The sequence below is a fragment of the Littorina saxatilis genome, linkage group LG1, assembly GCF_037325665.1.
Source record: "Littorina saxatilis isolate snail1 linkage group LG1, US_GU_Lsax_2.0, whole genome shotgun sequence".
Classification (NCBI taxonomy): domain Eukaryota; kingdom Metazoa; phylum Mollusca; class Gastropoda; order Littorinimorpha; family Littorinidae; genus Littorina; species Littorina saxatilis.
The window spans coordinates 28,304,395-28,328,432 of NC_090245.1; the positions used below are offsets into that span (position 1 = coordinate 28,304,395).

General features: G+C 41.4%; 1 protein-coding gene across 1 annotated transcript in view; it reads right to left on the reverse strand.

Moving 5' to 3' along the window:
• Positions 1-1,703: 1,703 nt before the first annotated feature.
• LOC138966083 (FMRFamide receptor-like) overlaps positions 1,704-24,038 on the reverse strand; it is a 35,653-nt gene continuing 13,318 nt past the window's right edge. Inside the window, exons 2-5 of the mRNA XM_070338171.1 lie at positions 17,196-17,529; positions 14,975-15,232; positions 12,851-12,987; positions 1,704-5,542 (exon numbers count right to left, since the gene is read on the reverse strand). Of these exons, the coding sequence (XP_070194272.1) occupies positions 5,404-5,542; positions 12,851-12,987; positions 14,975-15,232; positions 17,196-17,529 (868 nt within the window). The 3' untranslated portion in view covers positions 1,704-5,403. The remainder of the gene's footprint in view (positions 5,543-12,850; positions 12,988-14,974; positions 15,233-17,195; positions 17,530-24,038) is intronic.

The following is a 24,038-nucleotide window of genomic DNA, read 5'->3' on the forward strand; positions in this document are numbered from 1 at the left end:
ATTTGAAAAAGCAACGAGTGTAAATCTGGTACGACACAGCAAGCCATGTAGTATTCTGTTTATCCTACATACTGTACTTACGTGTATTTGACTGAAAATGTCCTGCAGTCGAGGCAGCTAATTGAAGACGCCTGTTTTGGAACCTCGATCTCTTCTAAAGCCTCGTGCAATCTATTACGTCAAAGTAAAAAAAAACGTCACTCTGAAAGTGTGGCGTGACGTGTTAGTTCTAAAAATTCATCGAGGGCAATAAGCGAGCGCAATGTTATTTTCTATAATGACGTTTGTCTCGGTGACTTTGGCATCATAAACAGTGGAAAAACAGGTCCCTGCCAGACTTGCTTGACATGACCTCATTTGCATGATATACACACGTGTGATTTGAACGATTATTATCTCACGAGTGTCTCTCTCACCTATGTAGGATAAAGCAAGATCCGATACACCGAACCTAAATTTAGTTAATGCACTTTTCACATAGCTGTTCATTTCCATATCTATATACGCTTCAGTACTGCTTCCGGTCTTAAACAATTTGCATGTAGAAAATCGATCACTGCTTTGCATATGGTCGTTCCAGTCTTGCCATCTGCAATCTATCAATCGTTGTCTGAAACATTTCAAAAATCCACCAATACTGTCCACCCCTTGGTTGTACCATACATCTGCAAACCCATGTGAGAACAAACTTTCGAACATCCGTCGCCCATGTAATCTTGCCATTACAATCTAAATTATAGAGAACTTTGTATGCTTTACATGGAATCTTAGAATTTTTCATTCTTGTTAATTTTAGCCAATATGTAATGCACTTTACATATGAGTTTAGATATATTGGGAATCTTCCCAATTCACCATACACAAGGTCGTTTGGTGTTCTCATGTCTACATGTAGGAATCGTTTCATGGCGAGAGAGAGAGAGAGAGAGAGAGAGAGAGAGAGAGAGAGAGAGAGAGAGAGAGAGAGAGAGAGAGAGAGAGAGAGACATACAGAAAGACAAGAAGAAGAAATGAAGGTCGTTTAAAATTGCCAGACATCGAAAGGTTATTTTGTAATAACGTCGTTTAGCAAACAAACAAACACGACTGTCTGAATTAAATTTGATTTGTCATGTCTTTGGATTTTTCATAACAATCCTTCTTACGCCCCCCCCTCCTCCCTCCTCCCGCCTCCATGTTTACAGACGCTATTGTTGTATCCTTTGCTGCCGTAACTGATCATTATTATCTTTAACGTGTGTCTGCTTCCTCTCATATTTTTTGTATGTACAATTTAAACTTGAAGCCACCGTTTCTGTCTATAATATACTATAGATAAAACTGACTTGGATGCATTTTACGCGCAGACTAAGTTCCCTCCAATTAAAAATATAACATACACGCACTTTACGCACACACATACTCACGCATGCGATGACAGACAGAGAAACATAGAGACAGAGTTCGATAGACAGGCAAATACCGCATCCCCTCCCTCACACATACATACACACACACACTCACACACACACACACAAGACAACACCCATACACAATACAATATACACACACCCACACACACTCACACACACACAAACACCCACACACATAAACACACCCTCACACACGCCACAACGCAAACTATCAAAAGCTACCCTCCCACTCCCCACAACAAGACGAAAATGAGAAAAAATATCAAGTAACAAGAACACATAATTATGCGTATGTAAATATATTCATAAAGTCAACGAAATACATTTATGGCAGTTTGTAACACACACTTCATTTTGTCAATATTCATTTAGTTCCTTCCACATATTCAGCACATTAAGTCACAATTCACAATACATGTCAGCTAATTCACAGTAACAGAAGAGCAATAGCTGGTTAGAATATGTCATATTTTCATATAATAAATATATATCTTGGTTAAAACTTGTCTAAATTTCTAAATATTTTCTTATTAAATATTAATTTCACACTTTGGCCTTTGTTTTAATTTGGGTTTGAAATTTGTTGCAATAATTGTTTGGCCAACTTTATATATAAGTATATATATATACTAGATGAAGTAGTAGAAGTAGAGCCGGCGTACGCGATTGACGCCACACGAAGGAAGGGAGATAAACGCGCAAAACACTGGAGAAGATAAGGAAGAGTTACTGGGAATGGATGTACAGAAAAACCATAAAAACCAAAATCGGTTCCGCGCTGCGCGCTGAGAGCACGTGTTGAAAATTTTCATCGACCAGATTGTGTCCGGGGTTTACCTGAATATGCCCACCAAATTTGAAGCGGATCCATCGAGAACTTTGGCCGTGCATCGCAAAGTGACAGACAGACAGACAGACAGACACACACACACACACAAGCCGTATATAGATATAGATATAATTGCTGACTTTCAATTGTTTCTTTCACAATTTCTGATGTTTTATAATGTGGTCACCGTGAAAGTTGCATCGCCTTTAAAGCGATCCAATTGAACAAGTCTTGCAGAAAACTTCTTCTTTACCAAGTCCTGTGTTGAACAGCAGTGAAAAGTTGACCGCTTTTCCTGTTTAACCTTTTCAAAATTAGATCTAACTTGTTCGCGTATCCATTTCTGGATCTGCAGGCTGGTACAGAGTTACCTCCCTTTAGGCTTTTTCAAATTTCCCTTGTTTTAACCTAATTTCTTGGTCACAACTTGTCTAAATTTGTAAATTCTTTCTTAATAAGTATCAATTCCACACTTTGGCCTTAAATCAAAGTGTTTCCCTTCACAGATAATTATCCCCTTGGGGTTGTCAGATGAGGGTAGTCTCCCATGCCAACAGAAGCTACCATTCAGAGAGTGGTTTGCTTCTTAGTTGGATACCATGGGTTGACAACTCTCGCCATCAGTACCACCTGACCACTGATGAGACACAATAGTGTCGAAACACGTGTCTGGTCTAGATACAAAAACAATGGTCCTCCTCAGGACTAGATTTCCTTGTGATACGTCCCCCAAAAAGGGACTTTGCATTGTAAATCTCGGTCCCCCTTGAGGAGGGTCTGATGCTCCCAATAGGCTGTCTGTGAAGGGATACTATTTCTCTCTCTCGTTCTCTGCTAAGAGATTTTAACAAATCTCTGAAGAAAGTCTCTGCTGACTTTCAATTGTTTCTTTCACAATTTCTGATGTCACTTCGCGATGCACGGCCAAAGTTCTCGATGGATCTCCTTCAAATTTGGTGGGCATATTCAGGTAGACCCCGGACACAATCTGGTCGATGAAAATTTTCAACACGTGCTCTCAGCGCGGAGCGCTAATACTACATGGCCAGTTGAGTGATACCAGGTTTACACGAATGGTTTTTTTGTAATATTGAAATGCTGAGAAAGCGAGTTTTTCAATATTTGAAAAAGTAACGAGTGTAAAAATGGTATCACACAGCAAGACATCTGGCATTTTGCTTATCCTACATTCTGTACGTGCAGTGCCTTCTACCTCGAATTTCCTGACAGAGTCGAAGTGTCCAAATTGACGACGCGTCTTCTTAAACCTCGATTTCTTCGAGAGTGAAATCTCTGACGTCACAAGCACATGCCACAACAGGAAATAAAGCGCCACGAGTAAGTAATCAAAATTCTCACAAAGGAACAAACAAAGCGTTTCGAGAATGAAGTTTGTCTCGGCGATTTTGTCATCATCAGCAGTGGAACATTACTTTCGGTCGACCCGACCTCATTAACATGATAAACACACGTGTGAAGTGGTGGTTTATTTATCACATGGGTGGTCTCTCTCACGTATTGAGGATAAACAAAAGTACTTCGTTTAACTACTATTTATCAGATCAAACGTGATGATGAGATGTAGGATATATGGAATGTCATTAACATTTCATAAACTCTTTTTTTTAACATAAACATGTAGCAAACAACAATTTGTTTTCGTAGTTTTTCTTCATTTCATTGGATTATTCGTACAGTTTAAGACTCCAAACACAGGCATAAACACAATACATACACCATACTACGGACAGTTTTAGCACATGGATGACTAGTAACACAAGCTACACAATACGACGAAAGAATGGGGAACAAATATAATGTTCTTCACGATTGTAACTCACAAAACCAAAAGAATCAGTCTCAAGAAAAGAGACAGAAGCTTTAGTAGTAATTTTTTGTTTGTTTGTTTGCTGAACGCCCAGCCGACCACGAAGAGCCATATCAGGGCGGTGCTGCTTTGACATTTAACGTGCGCCACACACAAGACAGAAGTCGCAGCACAGGTTTCATTTCTCACCCAGTCACATTATTCTGACACCGGACCAACCAGTCCTAGCACTAACCCCATAATGCCAGACGCCAGGCGGAGCAGCCACTAGATTGCCAATTTTAAAGTCTTAGGTATGACCCGGCCGGGGTTCGAACCCACGACCTCCCGATCACGGGGCGGACGCCTTACCACTAGGCCAACCGTGCCGGTTTCAGTAGTAATGACACAACAGGAATATAGTAAAAGTTAAAAGATGGAATTTTTTCTTCACTTTCAAAGTAGTGCACACATTTACTATTTAGTATATTGTGTGTATCACTCAAGTGGAAACTCAGTACACAACAAACATATCGACTTTGTTACTGTTATGTATTCCCTTTCGTGGACAGAACTAGATGTCTCATCCAAAATTGGAGATGCACGTCGATATCTTTCAGTTTTTTCCACAACATATGCTCATTGTCGTGTTCAAAAACTTCTCCGTGGTCTGAAATATTTGCACTTCGACAGAGATCTGTCTTGCCAGGTAGTCAAATTCGACTTCAAAGGTCAAGAGATATATGTGTAAGGGGCGATGCACTCAGCCTTATTCATAGAGAAGTTCAAAGCTTAAACGTTTCTCTCGCAAGGGAAGTAAACTCGTGTTCAGAGCCTTTGTTGTGATCTTGAAAACTAACAGTGCCCTCAGAGATGTCACTTGGAATCATGTTCTTCGTAATGCGTGTAGAAATGGCCATGCCAGTGTTGGCAGTTTGTCAAAGCGTAATTCAGTCCTTGACATCTTGTCAGCTTTCCCCCACCGTAAAAAAAGTTCAACCACATGAATGCAAAGGTATCGACAATTTTAAAGAAATTACGGTGTGTTGTTGCCTGCAGACGAAAAAAACCGACACCAATGGACAGTTCGGTCGCATGCAGCAAAACCTTGGTCGTAGGTTAAGACAACTTCAACGTCTCGTGGGTTGAGATGGATGTATTTCTCGTTCGATGAGATATCTCACCTATAGTGACGGTGCGATGCAGATACATTCGGTCACATTTTTGTCAGAACCTCGGTCGTGGGGCTGAGATAACGTCAACGTCTTGTCGGCTGAAACAACTCCTCATGGAGTCATCGTCTGGTGAGATATCTCACCTCATCTATAGTGGCGATGCGCACGGAACCGGCCTAGTCATAACTTGTTGTTGGTACCTGTGACGAGTTCCCCGGATCCTGATCTCTCCACCTCGGCAGAGATATCTCCGTTGCTATGGAGATAGGTGCGCATTGACATGGCGGTGGTCTCCTCTCTTCGACCGCCACCTGGAGATCTGAAACATTCACAAGATGGCGGAATGTTATTTCAAGTGTTTTTTGTTTTTCTGGTTTATAATGTGTTTTATTCCTTAACATGCATCATCATCACAAGAACAATCATATATGTATGAAAAATAAACCAGTTAGAAGACGTGGAATGATATTTTCAGCAGGTTCCACCGGTGTAAACCTGTTGCATTACTGAACATGCATCGTTATCACGATGACAATCCACAGCATTTAAAACAACAACAACAGTGACAAACGCCAAGCCTTTAGTTTCTGGTGATGTTTTGTAAATTTACTTAAACTAAAATGGGCGTTCCGGTTTGTTTAACCTGAACTATTTTATTTGTTTCCATTTGTCAACGTCTTCGGTCGACTTACTGCTCAAGGAGGACCAATTATTGGATTAATGTTGTACTTATTGGCTGATTTCCCTATATTATCCACTTTTAAAAGTTGATTCCTTTCCGCAAAATTTTATCGAAATGTGTTTGTTTTTTCATCACAGAATCAACGTTGGTACGTTTGCTTTTCTTGTGGCATGACTAAAAACATTCCAGTTTAGGCATTATATGCAACCAACAGTTAACGAAACCTGAGGGTTTCTTTTTGTCAGGCGATAAAAGTTCAATAGTACAAATGATTCATGGCTTTTGAAATAAAAATTATACACTTAAACTGGAAGCAACTACCATGCGCGTGTTCTAACAGTAATCCAATCATATTGCCTGTGTTAATACGTTTCTACAATGAGAGATGCGGCTAGCCATCCCTTGGATAAATGTAACACCACCCAATATCGCACAACATACACACATTGAACGCAATGACTATCAAAATATATGAGGCGTTCGGCTGACATGTGCAACAATGATGGCGCAATTTCCATTTTGAAAAAAAAAAAACGCGTGGAAAAAGGCATAATGTAAAGTTACTGACGCGGAATTCTATTACCTCATGAGCTCATTTGACGCTCGTCTCTCAAGAGACTTCTGTGTTCCTCAAACCATTTTTTTTCTGTTGCAGGATTTTGTGCCCTTGCTAGTCTGTCGCCTTTGTTATGTAACGTTTTGCACGCACCACCCCCATAACATGGACAATGAAAGAGAGAGAGAGAGAGAGAGAGAGAGAGAGAGAGAGAGAGAGAGAGAGAGAGAGAGAGAGAGACAGAGACAGAGACAGAGAGACAGAGACAGACAGAGAGAGACAGACAGACAGAGAGACAGAGATACAGACACACAGAGACAGCCAAACAGATAGAGAGACAGACACAGAGAGACAAAGAAAGACAGACAGAGGGAGGTAGGCAGCCAGACAGACCGAGAAATTGACATGCTTTTAATTTACACAGTTCGCACAAAAATACAAGATAAACCGTTTTCAGAATGAATAAAGAAATGCACATTTAGGCAGGACAGAATCCATTGATGGTTATTTGACACGCATGTTATGCAAGAAACAGAGCCAGCAGAAAGGGGACAGAGAGAAAGAACAAGTCGCGTAAGGCGAAAATACAAGATTTAGTCAAGTAGCTGTCGAACTCACAGAATGAAACTGAACGCAATGCAACGCAGCAAGACCGTATACTCGTAGCATCGTCAGTCCACCGCTCACGGCATAGGCAGTGAAATTGACAAGAAGAGCGGGGTAGTAGTTGCGCTGGGAAGGATAGCACGCTTTTCTGTACCTCTCTTCGTTTTAACTTTCTGAGCGTGTTTTTAATCCAAACATATCATATCTATATGTTTTTGGAATCAGGAACCGACAAGGAATAAGATGAAAGTGTTTTTAAATTGATTTCGAAAATTTAATTTTGATAATAATTTTTATATATTTAATTTTCAGAGCTTGTTTTTAATCCGAATATAACATATTTATATGTTTTTGGAATCAGCAAATGATGGAGAATAAGATAAACGTAAATTTGGATCGTTTTATAAAAAAAACTTATTTTTTTTACAATTTTCAGATTTTTAATGACCAAAGTCATTAATTAATTTTTAAGCCACCACGCTGAAATGCAATGCCGAAGTCCGGGCTTCGTCGAACATTACCTGACCAAAATTTCAACCAATTTGGTTGAAAAATGAGGGCGTGACAGTGCCGCCTCAACTTTCACGAAAAGCCGGATATGACGTCATCAAAGACATTTATCAAAAAAATGAAAAAAACGTATGGGGATATCATACCCAGGAACTCTCATGTCAAATTTCATAAAGATCGGTCCAGTAGTTTGGTCTGAATCGCTCTACACGCACGCACGCACACACACACACACACACACACACACACACATACACACACACACACATACACCACGACCCTCGTCTCGATTCCCCCCTCTATGTTAAAACATTTAGTCATAACTTGACTAAATGTAAAAATTAGAAAGAGGGACGGCGATGGGTTTGGGGGAGGGGACGGGGGCAGGAGAGTTGTGGGCTTGTAGAAGAGAAAGTGAGATAGACGGGGAGAATGCAGCGGCACAAAGATAATATTATTCAAATTACCTGTGTTTTTCAAATCCGTCTCTTTAAAATCTGAATCTATGAAACAATGTGTAAATAAAAGGAAAAAACGAATAATTTATTGTCATTTGACTATTCGCGAGGGAACATGTCATTTAATAAAATTTGACATGATCAGTGAGAGGCGGAGACACGGGTGGATTTGACCCAGTACGTATATTCATGTCAACAAATCCTTATTTTATATGCATTCTTCAAATATATATTCAGCGAACTACTGCTTATTTGCCACTGGATTACAGTTTATAATGTACTACGTATATTCTTGTTTGTATGCGCTAACCACCTTCTTCTTTCATATGTGTCTACCGTTCTTTCCTCCCCCCTCCACTCTCTCCCCTCTTCCTCCTGCTAGCTTTTTACATTTAGTCAAGTTTTGACTAAATGTTTTAACATCGAGGGGGAATCGAAACGAGGGTCGTGGTGTATGTGTGTGCGTGTGTGCGTGCGTGTGTGCGTGCGTGCGTGCGTGCGTGCGTGTAGAGCGATTCAGACCAAACTACTGGACCGATCTTTATGAAATTTGACATGAGAGTTCCTGGGTATGATATCCCCGAACGTTTTTTTCCTTTTTTTGATAAATGTCTTTGATGACGTCATATCGGGCTTTTCGTGAAAGTTGAGGCGGCACTGTCACGCTCTCATTTTTCAACCAAATTGGTTGAAATTTTGATCAAGTAGTCTTCGACGAAGCCCGGACTTCGGTATTGCATTTCAGCTTGGTGGCTTAAAAATTAATTAATGACTTTGGTCATTAAAAATCTGAAAATTGTAAAAAAAATTATTTTTTTCTAAAACGATCCAAATTTACGTTCATCTTATTCTCCATCATTTTCTGATTCCAAAAACATATAAATATGTTATATTCGGATTAAAAACAAGCTCTGAAAATTAAATATATAAAAATTATTATCAAAATTAAATTTTCGAAATCAATTTAAAAACACTTTCATCTTATTCCTTGTCGGTTCCTGATTCCAAAAACATATAGATATGATATGTTTGGATTAAAAACACGCTCAGAAAGTTAAAACAAAGAGAGGTACAGAAAAGCGTGCTATCCTTCTCAGCGCAAGTACTACCCCGCTCTTCCTGTCAATTTCACTGCCTTTGCCGTGCGCGGTGGACTGACGATGCTACGAGTATACGGTCTTGCTGCGTTGCATTGCGCTCAGTTTCATTCTGTGAGTTCGACAGCTACTTGACTAAATGTTGTATTTTCGCCTTACGCGACTTGTTCTTATTCTTTCTGGTTTGCTTTAACTATGCTTTTGATCTAGATAGTTCCACAGTTTATAAGTAATGTTTGTCCGACATCATGTTTGTGTTATTTTCCAACTACGTAGGGCGCGTAATATAAGCGTTCGCTTGAGTTCGTGTCCCTATTGTTTATCTTTGTATTATTGTATCATGTTTGATTCAATAAAATATTGTTTAAAACCAACAACAACAACAACAAGCCGCATCAAAGACAATTTTCTTCACGATTTTCGGACATCTCTTTGTAAACAGAAGATTGTAGAAAAGGTGAAGGGTTCATGTCCCAAAATGAATGTATCTCAAAAAATGGTCAAAAACGAACGATTTCTACCGTTTACGGTAAAGCTAAAAATCCTTACGGCATTTGATTAAGTCTTTGTCAGCCACGTCCAGTATTCATTCAAAACATCAAACAGTCTGTGGATTTTCGTTTTTGGGATTTTTGTTGTTATCCATACCTTTTAAGGATGACTAGCTTGTTCACCTCTTCCAGTTTCGTAACAATGTTACCTTCGGTCTGAAGGACAAAGCGTAGGACTTTAAAGTCTTCATTCTGCAAAAAAATAGGGGCAAAAAATTAAAAACTAAAAAAAACGTAATTTGGGGAGTTTTCATGTTATCAAAATCGGTTCAGTTTGTAGCTGTTTTTCAATACGATTGCTACATAAAAAAACCCCAAAAAAACACATTCTTGAACAACTCGGTTAAATTCAGTAAAGGGTCACGTCATAGCAACCATTGAAAGTTTAAGTGATCAAATGATCAAAAGTAGACCAGAAGCTTCAACTGACAGCGTTTTGTCGAATACTTTTAAAATTCGATGTAAGCATGCTGAGTTTAAAACCGATAATCATTGTTACTGGTAGAAGACAGTCTTCGTAGTCGTACAATACCAGGATATTTGTGACCCTCCACAACGGAATGAGTCGCATGTCACCTTTGCATGATTTTCATATTTTTACATTTTCCTAAAGAATTTTTTGTGCTCTATCCAGTGGTGAAAACCGTTTTAGAAAAGAGCGAAAACTGTTTGAGTTATAAGCCTGTGACTAAGGTGATCCTCACACTGTTACCAGACACTCCCCGGACTTATATTTTTAAAGCCTAGCGCAGAACCGCGCGAGGTGACATGCGACTCATTTCGTGGTGGAGGGTCACATTTGTAGTTTACAAAGCGCCTCATATTGAAACGATGGGTTCAAGTTCAAACACTAGTCAGTTCCCTCATTGTGAAGGGATACCAAAAAAAAACCAATGGTTGTATCTAAAACTACCGCCAGTGCGGTGTGCTTTGATGTGAGCTTTAAATTCAAGCTCTCGATTTAACAGTCTAGGCTATTTATATCCAGTATCAATCACTCTCAGGGAAAGGTTCTCGACCGAGACACTTCACGGTTGATTTCTAGCGGAAAAGTAAATTCGATCAGCTAAAAATCTTTGAAGTCTTTTGAAGACAACTTGGGGTGGAGATTGTTAGGTAAAGATGTAGAGGTGGGTACGTCATAATACTTACAATCCATCTAACCACATGATGAGTGCCACGAAGAGTTATGAAAGGAAACATAGAAATACATACAGAGAGAGAGGGGGAAAGAGAGAGAGAGAGAGAGAGAGAGAGAGAGAGAGAGAGAGAGAGAGAGAGAGAGAGAGAGTACATGTGCACGTGTTATTATACACAACGTTAGTGTGTGTGTGCGTGTGTGGGTGTGCTCTGAAACAACGGACAGCAATGGAAAACATCCACGTTTACTGACCTAGCGAGATCACAACAAATCCCACTTTTCAGTGCATTAACGAAGAATGTTTCATTGTTGTGCGACAAAGTCGGCAGCGTTGCTGCCTTAGCACAAACGCAAACAAATCTACAACCTAGGGTGACAATGTGTGTTCATGTGCTGTTTCTGCGGGGGTCCAGATGGTTGTCTCTAATAGGTACCAACGGACTGTTCGACGTCCGCAGAAATACATTTTTACTATGCTATTTACGCGACAGGGTTAACTGGATAGCAAACTGTACTAAGTGGCGCAGTGGCTCCTGACGATTTGATTTTAGTTCCAAGACGAATAAATGATGGTAAGTGCCGCCATTACGCATGGAAAGCTATTACCCCCAGAAGCCCTGACTGAGACTGAAGCAGATGACTAAGAACTGAATAAATCACGATTAGTCAGACTACTAACTGTCTTGCCGCGGTATCAATGTACCGTACAGGTGAAGGATACGTTCATGTCGTCGAGGCATACCGGCCGTGTCCGCGGAATAACATTTGAGACAGGGTTGAAAAAGGTGGGTAATGAGGACAGAAATACTTGTTTCCGCACATGGAGACACCTGCTTTCGCGGAAAGTGGTTTTGAGAATGAAGAAGTGGAAGAGAAAAAGAAACGAGATAAATAGAGCACGTGCATATACCATTACATGCACGTGAGGAGGCAGAGTGACAGCAGAGGCAGAGGGCATTCGTAACAAGCAGATAAACACACAACTAAAAGCACCAAAGGTTGACACAATTATATCCAACAAAAGGCAGACAGACACTTAAGCTTCTTCTTCTTCTTCTGCGTTCGATAGACACTTAAGCAATCATGAACAATTGATAACACGCGACAAATACACGTGACAATCATATTCAATAGACTATTTTCGGAAATAACTCCATCGGGTTTGTATGGGTTGTGAAAGTGTGAATGCGTCCTTGCTTTTTCCTCGGACAAACAAATTCACACGTGCTCCAGTCCACGTGTTTCCGACACACGCCTCGCTAGTGATTGGCCCCTCCAATGTTTGTTCAAGTAAAAGCCAAGGTGATTCCTTATTTCACGACCAATACAAAACCGACAGAGTTATTTTCGAAATTCGTCTATTAACAGCACCATCCTACCATTCCCCACCCCTAAAGAATATAAGGTCTGCTTCAAGTTGACTATGAAGAAGAAGCAAAGAAAGAAGAAGAAGAAGAAAAAGAAGAACAGGGAGACCAAAAACCTATTCATCTCCCTCAAACACAACAACTTAAACATGACACACACCAGCCACACGAATTCACATGCAAGGACACACACCAGCGTTGCTTTTCTTGCAGCAGACTGATGTTTTACACACACACACACACACACACACACACACACACACACACACACACACACACATGCACGCACACGCACGCACACGCAGGCACGCATACACACACACACACCCACACATGCACGCACACACACACATACACAAACACACACATGCACGCACACGCACGTACACACACACACACACACACATACAAAAACACACACGTACAAAACATACTGACCGCCCCCCCCCCCTCCCCCACACACACACTCACACATACATACACCTGCTGTTGACTTGTCTTATATACATAGAGTTATCCGTGTATCGTATACTGCTTTTCTTTACAGCACACGAATGATCTTCTCTCCTGACAACAATACACACAGACACACACAGGGACACAAGGGTACACATACACAAACACAACACACACACACACCAGCTGTTGAGTTGTCTTACATAGAGTCTGCCGTGGAATTTGTATTACTTTTCTTGCAGCAGATGTGACTTCGGATGATTTTGCGGAACTTTTCCCCGAAGGCGTAGTACAGCAGAAAGTTGGTGGCTGATACTAGGATCACGACGGTATCGCATACCTGCAATAAGAAGAGATTATAAGTCATATATTTGTTGTCGTTAAGAAACAAAAAACAAGAAAGGTAAGTTGTTGGAACGTTTAATTATTGACAAAACAAAACGTTATGTTCACAAATATATCGACCCAGCAGTCTTTTAAGTGTACAGACTAACACCAATTAGACAACACTTATCTTGACAAAATGTTCAGCGGCTTGCAGTGAAGACACAAGCGAATGAAGCAATGATTGATGTTAAGAAATATAAAATCTGAGAATAAATGTCTCGAACTTTAGTGATAATGTTTTTGGTTTTGCTCATTGTTTTCTTTGGTTGTTTGTCTACTTCACTATTTCCTCGTGTTTGTTAGTTGGCCAATCAGAAAGCACCAGCGCAATCGCCTCCAAAACAAAAAAACAAAACAAACACACACACACACACACACACACACACACACACACACACACACACACACACACACACACACGCGCGCGCGCGCGCGCAACGGGGGACAGAGTATGAGAGAAAGGGTCAGGGGGGAGGAAATTCGATATCTTATTTTTTAAATCGAAGAAAAATTACTTCCTCTTCAGAGGATTAAAACTTCTGAATGATTTTTCCGCGTGTTCATGAACTGTATAATAATAGAAACATTTAGATAACGTAGCAACGATGTAATATACGTTGTTCGTAGTTTTAAAGAAAATATGACAGTTTACATGCACTCTTTTGTAGTGTTTGCCATCCGTTTAAGTATGAGTTTCAAGGCAGTCCTTATTTGAGCCCGAAGTCTAGCTACTACGCGAAGATTTTGCGAAGTCTTTTTAACGAAAACTCAGCGCTAAAGCTCTGTGCGGCCAGCTTCGCAAAGTATACTTCGCCCAGTTGACTTCGCCCAGTTAAGGACAGGCTTCAAGTCGGCCTCTGACGTCACATGGCCCAAAGAAGGGAACTCCAGTACTCAATCGATACATTGAGTTGTACTCATGGGACATCCATCATTCCCTCCGCGGGCCCCTCCGTCTGGAACTCCCTGCCGCTTGAGCTTCGCCAGAGCCCCTCTCTTGACGCGTTGAAGAGTAGGTTGAAGACTTAGTTCTTCCCGTAGCTGGCTGCGACTTTCATGTTCGACGTGATGTGTTGTGCCCCAAAAGACATTCTTGTGCTGTGCTCTGTGAGAGGTGTTTTCTTTGTGCTTAATATTATTTTGTTTGAACCTAGCTATTGATGTGTACATTGTTGTTAAACAGTTGTTTGTTGTATGTTTATCAGGGTTTGCTAGTGTGTGACAGGGTTCGTGTCCGTCTGTAGATGTTAGTTTCTTTGTTAGTCCTGTGTTGACAACTCTTCGACAAGCGCTTAGAACTGTACCCACAGAATACGCGCTATATAAGCTTCCTATTGATTGATTGATTGATTGATTGATCATTCGACTCAATAGACGAATTCCGAAAATAACTCCTTCGGGTTTGTATGGGTTGTGGGAGGGTGACCTTTTCTTTCAAAACCTCGTAAAAACATTGGAGGGGCCAATCACAAGCGAGGGGTGTGTCGGAAACACGTGGAAACACGCACGTATTTCCAACTCTACCCTCGCTAATAACTGACCCCTCCAATGTGGTGGAGGAGAGTGGGAGGAGATAGAGAGTGGGGATTGGGCAGGATGAACGCGGACACATCCACACACACACACACTCACACACACACACACACACTCACTCACACACACACACACACACACACACACACATATACACCCACACACACACACTCACACACACACACACTCACACACACACACACACACATATACACCCACACACACACACACACACACTCACACACACACACACACACTCACACACACACACACACACATATACACCCACACATACACAAACAACCACACGCACACACACACACACACACACACACACACACACACACACACACACACACACACACACACACACACACGTGTTCTTTCCGAATATCGTCCATTCTCACCTGGGCGAAGACAGTGGAGGACTGCACGTACTGCTTGTCCAGCCCCAGCAAGTGAAGCAACACCTGTGTGCCCGTGAACACCTGGCTCAGCAGGAACACACCTGTGATGGCCAGCACCACTGACGTCACGCGGTGATTGCTGGCCTGGCCTGCAGCGCCCGTGCCGCTGCCGTGCCTCCCCCCGTTCCTCCCGCCTCCCCACCCCCGTGCGGTTTGGGCGGTGTAGTGCGCGTGTCCGTCATGGATGGATGACCGCACCTGTAAGACATAAGACATAAGGTTTTATTCCAACCATGAGTCGGGGTAACATCCGGGAACATGCCCTAGATGGTTCAACCGTGAGGGCGTTCAAAACGTTTTTCATCATTCCAACTATGTGCAGTACACTAGGCATATTGTTTGGCGTGAGTACATTCAACTCAACTCAACTCAATTTTATTAATCCATATGGAAATTAAATTGTAACAATACTCATTTCCAATCAAAAGAATAAGAATGCATAATAAAAATAAAAACATCATAAGAAAATAAGTGAGTATGATTATTATGAGTAGGATCACAGTCTCACTAACGCAAACAGTCATCCGTCAAGTCAAGTCTGCCAACACACAACTCACTCACACAACAACAACAGCAACAGCAATACAATTTAACAAAAACCATAATTCCGATAACAAAAAGACGTCCAAGAATCCACGCACACACAAGGTATACAAAGCACCACATGTCGACTAGAACACCGCACATTTGAACTACGGTAATACAGTTACTAAAAATACATACATTAGGCAAAAAAAAAAAAGGTCTGTTTACAGTAACATTGGCCAAAAAAATAGGGTCGGTAGGTCGGGATTTTTTTTTTCTCCAAAAAACCATATTTTTACGTTATTTTGCAAAAAAACCAAGATTTTTTTTTTTTTTTTTTTCCCCAAATGCCAAAAAAAAGTCTAGGGTCGCGCGAAAAAAATAGGGTCGGTCGGGTTACCGTAAACAGACCTATTTTTTTTTTTTTGCCTTACAGATAACCCAGCAACAGAGTACAGTAATAATTATGACAGAGAAACATGATAGAGGCCTCTAACATGTGATTGGTTGAAAGCATGGATAGCTCTGGGAACAAAAGAATTGCGGAAACGTGACGTTCTAGCAACCAAAGCCCTCAGTCTACCACTCCTGTCAATGCGTCGAGAGTCAAATTCAGGTTTCAGTGGGTGTGTCTCGTCAGCCAAAATTGAGGTCAGTCGGTCAGTCAGTCGTCTCTGGCAAACTGATTCAATGGTCTCTTGTTTCCTGCCTACAACAGATCCAGCCTTCTTGACTAGCTTTTCTAGCCTGTCACTATCCTGTTTACTAAGGTTACCCCCCCAGCACACACATGCATATGTCAACACGCTACCAACAGTGGACAGATAGAACATCTGCAGGATGTCATTACGAACAGAGACAGTACATGCGCGTGTGCGCTTTCAATGTACTTTCTGCGCACCCACACAATGGAATTCTCTCCCCTTTCACATCCGCCACTCTCAGTCACCCCAAGCATTCGAACGAGCACTTAAAACGCACCTCTTCAAGAAATACAACCCCTGATTTTGTTTTCTCAGTCCATCAGTAGGCTACATGTAGTGTATTTGTTGTTTTAGTGATAATGTATATAAACATCTAGGACTGTTTTCAGCATTGTTAATAACATGTTCTGTTTGATTAAGGGTATTCAGCTGGTATTTCCTTGTTTTTTACTACCTATTTTATTCATGTTTTTATTACTTAGTTAGTGGAAGAATCTTTTGTAATGTATGTTTGATGGTGTATGCTTTTAATTAAGCGTTGTTGACTATGAATGTAGATGTAAATGCTTGTATAACTGTGTTTTAATTTTAAATGTGTCAAGCACAAAGAGCATAATTGTAAAGTTATGATGTTGCGCTATATAAATGCTCATTTATTATTATTATTATTATTATTATTATTATTATTATTATTATTATTATTATTATTATTATTATTATAATGCATTGAAGCGCAACAAAATGCAAAGTGGTCACCAAATTTCTTACACTTCTGTCGAATAAAATACGTCTTTATTATTCTCAAAAGAAAATGTCGGACATTTGGTTCACGTTTCAGATAGATAGACAAGTTGAATAAAACATCGATAACGAATTTTTTGTGTGCAAAAAATATATAGTAGTTTTGTCTTTTTTGGGGGAACAGTTTCTACCTGCTGCAGGAGATAGTGACGTCGCCGCCGTAGAAAGCAGAGCAGGATGACGTTGAGGACAGAGACCAACGTCACAGGGATGACGACTTTCCCGACAGTATTGACGTAACCAAAGTAGACAGAGACGAGATAGGCGGAACCCGCATGGATGCTGGGTTCCAGGCGAACCCAGGTTCTGTTGATCGAGGGTTCCCAGTACTGAACGGGTTTCAGGAGCATGTAGCGGGGAATGTTGTAGACGATGGCCCACACCAGAACCCCGACGGCGACCGTCTTCACTCGCTTCATCGTCAGGATGCGGACAGCGTGTAGGGGGAACACCACAGCTATGCACCTGTTGAATTAAAGTTATAGTTTCAGGTTTCACAGGGCTCACCACATAATTATAGGCTCCACCTAGAGGGTCTTGGGATCCCCAATTTAATGCATAATAATAATAATGATAATAATAATAAAACATTCTTCTATCGCGCTGGTCACCGCCAGATAACAGTCTCATGGCGCTTTACAAAATATTGGATATTAACATTCATCATTTTACATGTAAAAAGTGTCCTCGTAAGAAATAAAATACAAGCATTATTAGCTTACATTGCATATAGGAGGTCAGTAACATATTAGAGGGTCCGAAGATCAGGAGGTTCATATTTTTGCCATCGGAAGGGAAATTTCTCGCCGACACGGGATCTTTGGAGCGCTCATTTTAATGTAGGCCTTATCATGCCGACTTTTGGAAGTTCTCCGAGCCTTTCACGCACACAGAAAGATTATTGTCATGTCATTAACTCTGTACATTTGCGTCGGTACAGATCTGGCAGAACATAATATTGTGAAGTACCGACGGTACGCATGATAACCGATGTGTATAGCGAAACAAAAAGGGCCCGCTACCCCCCCCCTTCCAATCATTGGAGCTCTGCAGCTCGTGATAGCAAGGCCCGGCGCTCACCTATGTAACGCCAGCAGGACAGACGACGCACTGCAGATTATTGAGGTGATTCTTTTTTTCCCCCCAGCCCGCTACACGTTGCGTGAAAAGAAAACAGGCCAAGTACTCGTCATAATCCCATTCGCAGCATGTAGTGTAGTGGCGACTGCGCAGATGTATTTTGCCCTTAGCAGGAAAAGCAATTTGCGAACATAACGACATACAGGTCCATGCACTTTCGGACCACAGGAACTTGTAGCAAAGCGCCGGTCGATTAAAGTATCCTACTCCTTTCACCTTACTGTAGTATTACTACTATTATTCACTACAAAGAATAATAATAATAATAATAATAATAATAATAATAATAATAATAATAATAATAATAATAATAATAATAATAATAATAGTACAATGAATAAGAGAAGTAATACTACAGTAATGATAAAGGAGTAGGACACTTCAATCGACCAGGGCTTTGATACAAGCTCATGTGCTTCGGATAATAGATAATCAGAAACGAGGCGAACACCCGCGTCTCCGCCAAGTACCAAGGGCTTGGAGAGGCTACTAGCCGAAACATGACATGCACGTTTTACAGATCAGCGTTTGCATCTTGGGAATAATTATAACCAGAAAAGCAATTTACCGACATAACGACATTCAAGTCCACCTTTTGGCCAAAGGATAATAAGAAAGTAGAATCACGCTCGTATCTCGGCGTACCAAGACAAATGAGAGCTTGTGGAGGTTAGTCGAGACTCTCAGCCAGTCCAGATAGCAGACGACTGGTGTGCTGTTACTGGAGATTACTCTGAATGGATTGGACCTTATTTAGATGAACCCTGGAAATTCAGAATTGAAAGGATGAGGCAGAATACTGTTTATGAGGTTTTGTTGATTTTCTATCTGTTATACTGAGTCGCGTGAGATTGCACATTTAAAAGCTGAAAACTTTTAGATTGAACCTTCTCAAGATACCCTGGAAACTACATGTTACGAGTTGTTCTTGCTTGTTTTTTCTGTTACAGGGGTCGCGTGAGACTGTTCATTTTTAAAGCTGAAGACTGATTTATACTCAAGAACAGGGCATACTTATATATATCTTGACGGAGAGAGTGAGAGAGAGAGAGAGAGAGAGAGAGAGAGAGAGAGAGAGAGAGAGAGAGAGAGAGAGAGAGAGAGAGAGAGAGAGAGAGAGAGAGAGAGGTTCGCGAACAAGCACGTTTTGTGTCTAACAAATCGTGAACCTAATGAAACATTTTCTGGACACTCACTCGCAACAAGAAGTCATAGCAGTTCACCCTGACATAGGCATGACAAAATGTCGTTATGATGAGGAAAAAACATTTCAAAGAACACGTACGAAGTCAAATCTTTAGAGAATGTTCCGTTTTTCCAATTAATAAATGTTCCCGAGGATATCATAAATGTTCTGTTTTTCGTCTTGTTTTTCAATTTTCAATCATGTGTTTGCTTGATTTTGTTTTAATGCGTTTCTTTATGTCAACACTCCAGATTCGTCGGTTTTTCTGTCATTATTACAATCTTGATCATGTCGATTTGTTCTCAGTTCTTGGAACGTCAAAACAACCACAACCAATTATTCCCGAGTTATTATCTCACGGGACTTCCCCCAACCTGTCAGACATGCATTCATGTCAGTTTCCCTCGTTTTAACGATTTGTCAAACTTAATATTGGCTGCTTGCCTTTCCGACCATTGTATAGTTAGATCACGCACATGAGGTCCCCCTAGGTCCCATAGACGCGTGCTTGAAATCAAACGGCTAATCTTGTTGACGTCTTTTTTGATTGTCCAGTTATGTTTTTTTGTCGTCCACAATTCAATATTTTCGTCGTCAAGACATTTATTTTTGACGTGATAAAGTGTCGGCGTTATCAGTTTTGGCATTAAGTGCATATGTTGGCCTACTGAAGTTAGTTGTCTGTTTGTTTGTTTGTTTGTTTAAAATTTTTCTCCTGTCTTCATGAACGTTTCTCAGCTTGAACACTCTCCCTGTCTCTTGGACAAAAAACACGGAGGTATTCTCCTCTCTGTATGTCTATGCCTTTTGTCGTCGCCCCTCTCTCCCCCCCTCCCCCCTTCCCCTCTTGTCCTCTGTCTCGCCCTCTCCCTATTTTCTCCCTCTCTTAATTTTCTTCATCTGCCTAACCCCCCCACCCCCCCCTCCCCTTTTTCTCTCAACGTCTGCATTTATTTTCTTTGTTGTGGTTTCTTTCCCGGGTTTCCTATCACAATCAGATTCGCCCAGCTCCTCTCGGTCGGTGGTTACAGTACGCGGGAGGCTTGAGGCTGAAGGCAACGAGGGTGCTGCTTCAATGGATAGGTGATTGATAGTCTCAAACACTGGCACTCTCAGTTTCTCAGTTTCTTTATTCATTGTGAATTAAGAGTGAGACTTTGGGGTGGGTGGGGGCGGAGAGTATGAGTGTGCGTATGCGTGTGTGTGTGTGCGGGGGGGGGGGGGGGAGGTTACGGGTGTTTTGTGAGTGTATCTCTATTGGTGTTTTATATCTTTGTCCGTATTCTTACTTGTGCCCCACCCCTTCTATCACTCTCTCTGTCTCTGTCTCTCTGTCTCCCTGTCTCTTTCTCCCTCTCTCTTGCTCTCTTTCTCTTTGCCACAACCCTCGTAAAATAAAATGTGATAAATTATGATCTCTTTCTCGCTCCTTCTTGCCGTCTCTCTGTGCGTCTTTCCCTTTCTCTCTCTCTTTCTGTCAATCTCTCTCCCTCTCTCTATCTCTCGCACCCTTTCTCTATCTCTCTCTGTCTCTCTCTTTCTTTCTCTCTTTCTGTTTAAATTTGTCATTGACGCAAATGGTCAGCGATCTGGCCTCAAAGGCAAAGATAAGGACTGGCCAAATCCTAAGATGTTTGTGGAGGCTAGGCAACATACCTAGAAGCGTATTTTTTAAAATATATGACGCACAGGTCCTCCCGATCTTAATGTATGGATCTGAGCTGTGGGGATTCCAAAGGTTTAAAGCTCTTGAGAAAGCCCATTTGTTTGCATGCAAGAAGTTTTTGTGTGTAGGACGACAAACACCAAACAAGATGGTATACCTTGTATGGTGACTTAGGCCGCTACCCACTTTATGTCACTTCGTCGGTTCGCTGTATTAAGTATTGGCTGAGAGTGTTACATTTGCCAAGCGAAAGACTCCCAAGGAAAGCATATGACATGATGAAACATTTACAGGGTTATGGCAAGAAAACATGGTCTCATTATTTGAAAGACATGTTATGCATGTACGGCTTTGGAGATGTCTGGCTGCAACAAGGTGTAGGCGATTTGAATCGATTTATAGCAGTATTCAGACAGCGATTGTTTGATTGCTTCCAGCAAGACTGGCACGACAGCATCATGAACTCGGAGCGATTTGAATTTTATTCGCTCTTTAAACAAGAAATTCGCGCTGAAGTGTATATAGACCATATTCAGCTTCTCTGTTTTGGAGATGCATACATACAATTTCGATTTGGTATTTTACCCATAAACACTCACAAATGCCGCTATCGAACTGACGTTGTACCGGGCCTTTTGATTTGCCCTGTATGCAGAGAGGACGTGGAAGACGAGAAACATGTATTGTTTGTATGCAAAGGATATTGTGATTATAGACTTGATGTCAAAATATTAAGAGAAAAAAACCAGAGTGAAGATGCGAACAGTATTATACGTGTTATGTCTGTAGATAAAGGGGATTCAGTGGTGCATGTGGCCAGATTCTTATATCGTGTTTTTCAAAAAAGGAAAAGTTTTTTGGACTAGTTACTCAATGTGGAACAGGTGAACGAGACGGCGATGTGTTATACATAGTTTGTGCCGTGGAATGTTAGAGCAGTTTTGATTGCAAATAATGTATGCTGGGAGAGAGAGAGAGAGAGAGAGAGAGAGAGAGAGAGAGAGAGAGAGAGAGAGAGAGAGAGAGAGAGAGAGAGAGAGAGAGAGAGAGAGAGAGTTTGTGCTGTGGAACGATAGAGCATGATCGAAAGCCGATAATGTATGTTAGCACTGTAAACTTGTTTGTCGTTGCACCTACTCATATTATTGTTAATTCATGCGCTGGATATGTCTTTAGGTTTAAGAGAGAGAGAGTGAGAGAGAGTGAGAGCGTGCGTGCGTTCGTGTGAGTATATGTTAGAGAGAAAGAGATAAAACCGGGTGATTGTCCATAAATACAAACACACGGCATGTATTACTGACTCCCCCCCCTCCCCACACCCCGTTGAAATGAACCTTGTGTGTTTAATCAATAAAATGTCTTACGTCTTACTTACGTCTCTTTCTGTTTAAGCTCAAGCTGCACTTTATTTTCTTTTTCACCTGACTCGTGTTTCTGATTAGATCAGCCCAATTTGGTCCCCTCATTGGTCAACGTTACCCAGAGGCAAAGACAGCACTGCTTCTGTGGACGGTTGATTGATAGTCACAAACATTGATTGTTTATTCATTGCCAATTACTCGCTTTTTTCAGCCTGCGTATGTCTGTGCATGTGTGTGGAGTGCGTGTGTGGAGTGTGTGTGTGTGTATGTGTGTGTGTGTGCGTGCGTACGTGCGTGCGTGCGTGCGTGCGTGCGTGTGTGTGTGTCAGTGTGCGTCCGCGCGCGCGTGCGTTGATGTGTCTTGTTCATCCTCCCCAATCCCCACTTTCTATCTCCCTCCCCCCTCCCTCCCACCTTACAAATCATCCCACCCCACTAATCTTCTCAACCGCAGGACGAAATTACCCCCAATTACTCTCACCCGATGGTCAAGACTGATCAGGCGTCAGGCGTAGACAACGCAGCTCTGGTCAGTTGCTGGATCGGCGAAAGATGGTCACACTAAAGTCCGGCGTACTAACACAGTGAGATTGAGACAATGTCTGGCGGCTTGAAGGGCAATAATACTCTGGTGGCGATTCTCATACGGTGTTAATCCGACTGGGGTGTGACGTGGTTAGTAAGAACGGACTGATTGTGTTGGTGGTGGGGGCACAATTGGCTCGAGTACTTTTGTTTGTTGTTTCCTTGCTTTGTTTTCTGTGTAGTTGTGTGGTCCTTTTCCCCTTTTGTTCCTTTGTTTCTTTTCTTCTTTGTTTCTTTTCTGTCTGTCTGTCTGTCTGTCTGTCTGTCTGTCTGTCTGTCTGTCTGTCTGTCTGTCTGTCTGTTTTCCTTTCTTTCTTTCTTTCTTTCTATCTTTCTTTCTTTTTGTCTTTTTCTTTCCTTCTTTCTTTCCGTCGTGCATTCTGTTCTTCTTTTCTGCGGCGTCAGCTTCTTGTTGAATTCTATTTGAAATGACCACCCCACCCCCCCCCCCACCCCTAAGACAACCAGACTGCGTGTGAAAGGAACTTAATGGAAATCAAGGAGGCTGTTAGTCCCAGTACTAAATCTACAGAGACAACAGTTAAGGTGGGTTCTGACAAGACGGAAAGGAATTAAGAGCGATTAATACTATGTTTGCTCAAAATACACCCACAAAATAACCACACTCAAGCCCCACTTGAGTGATGTATGAACGACCTCAGCTACATACACGGCAAGTTCTAATTGCTTTACTTACCACGACCATTTTTCAGGGGAAAAAGATTGTTTGATGTTACCGCTGAATTAAAGGCCATGTTCACTAAATCTAGACATGTAGCGACGAGCCTGATTACTAGTGTGGGAGAAACTGTGTTTCTTTACTCCAACGAAATTAATGCATGGGTGTATTTGTGTTCGAAAAGCTCTTCCTGATATGTTACTCCTTTAACTACTTTTATTCCTGGACTCAGACCTCAGACCTGCATTTTTTTTGTGGCAGTGCCTGCCAGAACATCTATCCAAAAAGCCGGAATTATGACTTCCGACATGGTTCCATGCACCCCTGTGTGATCATTTACTCAAAAGAAAGAAATGA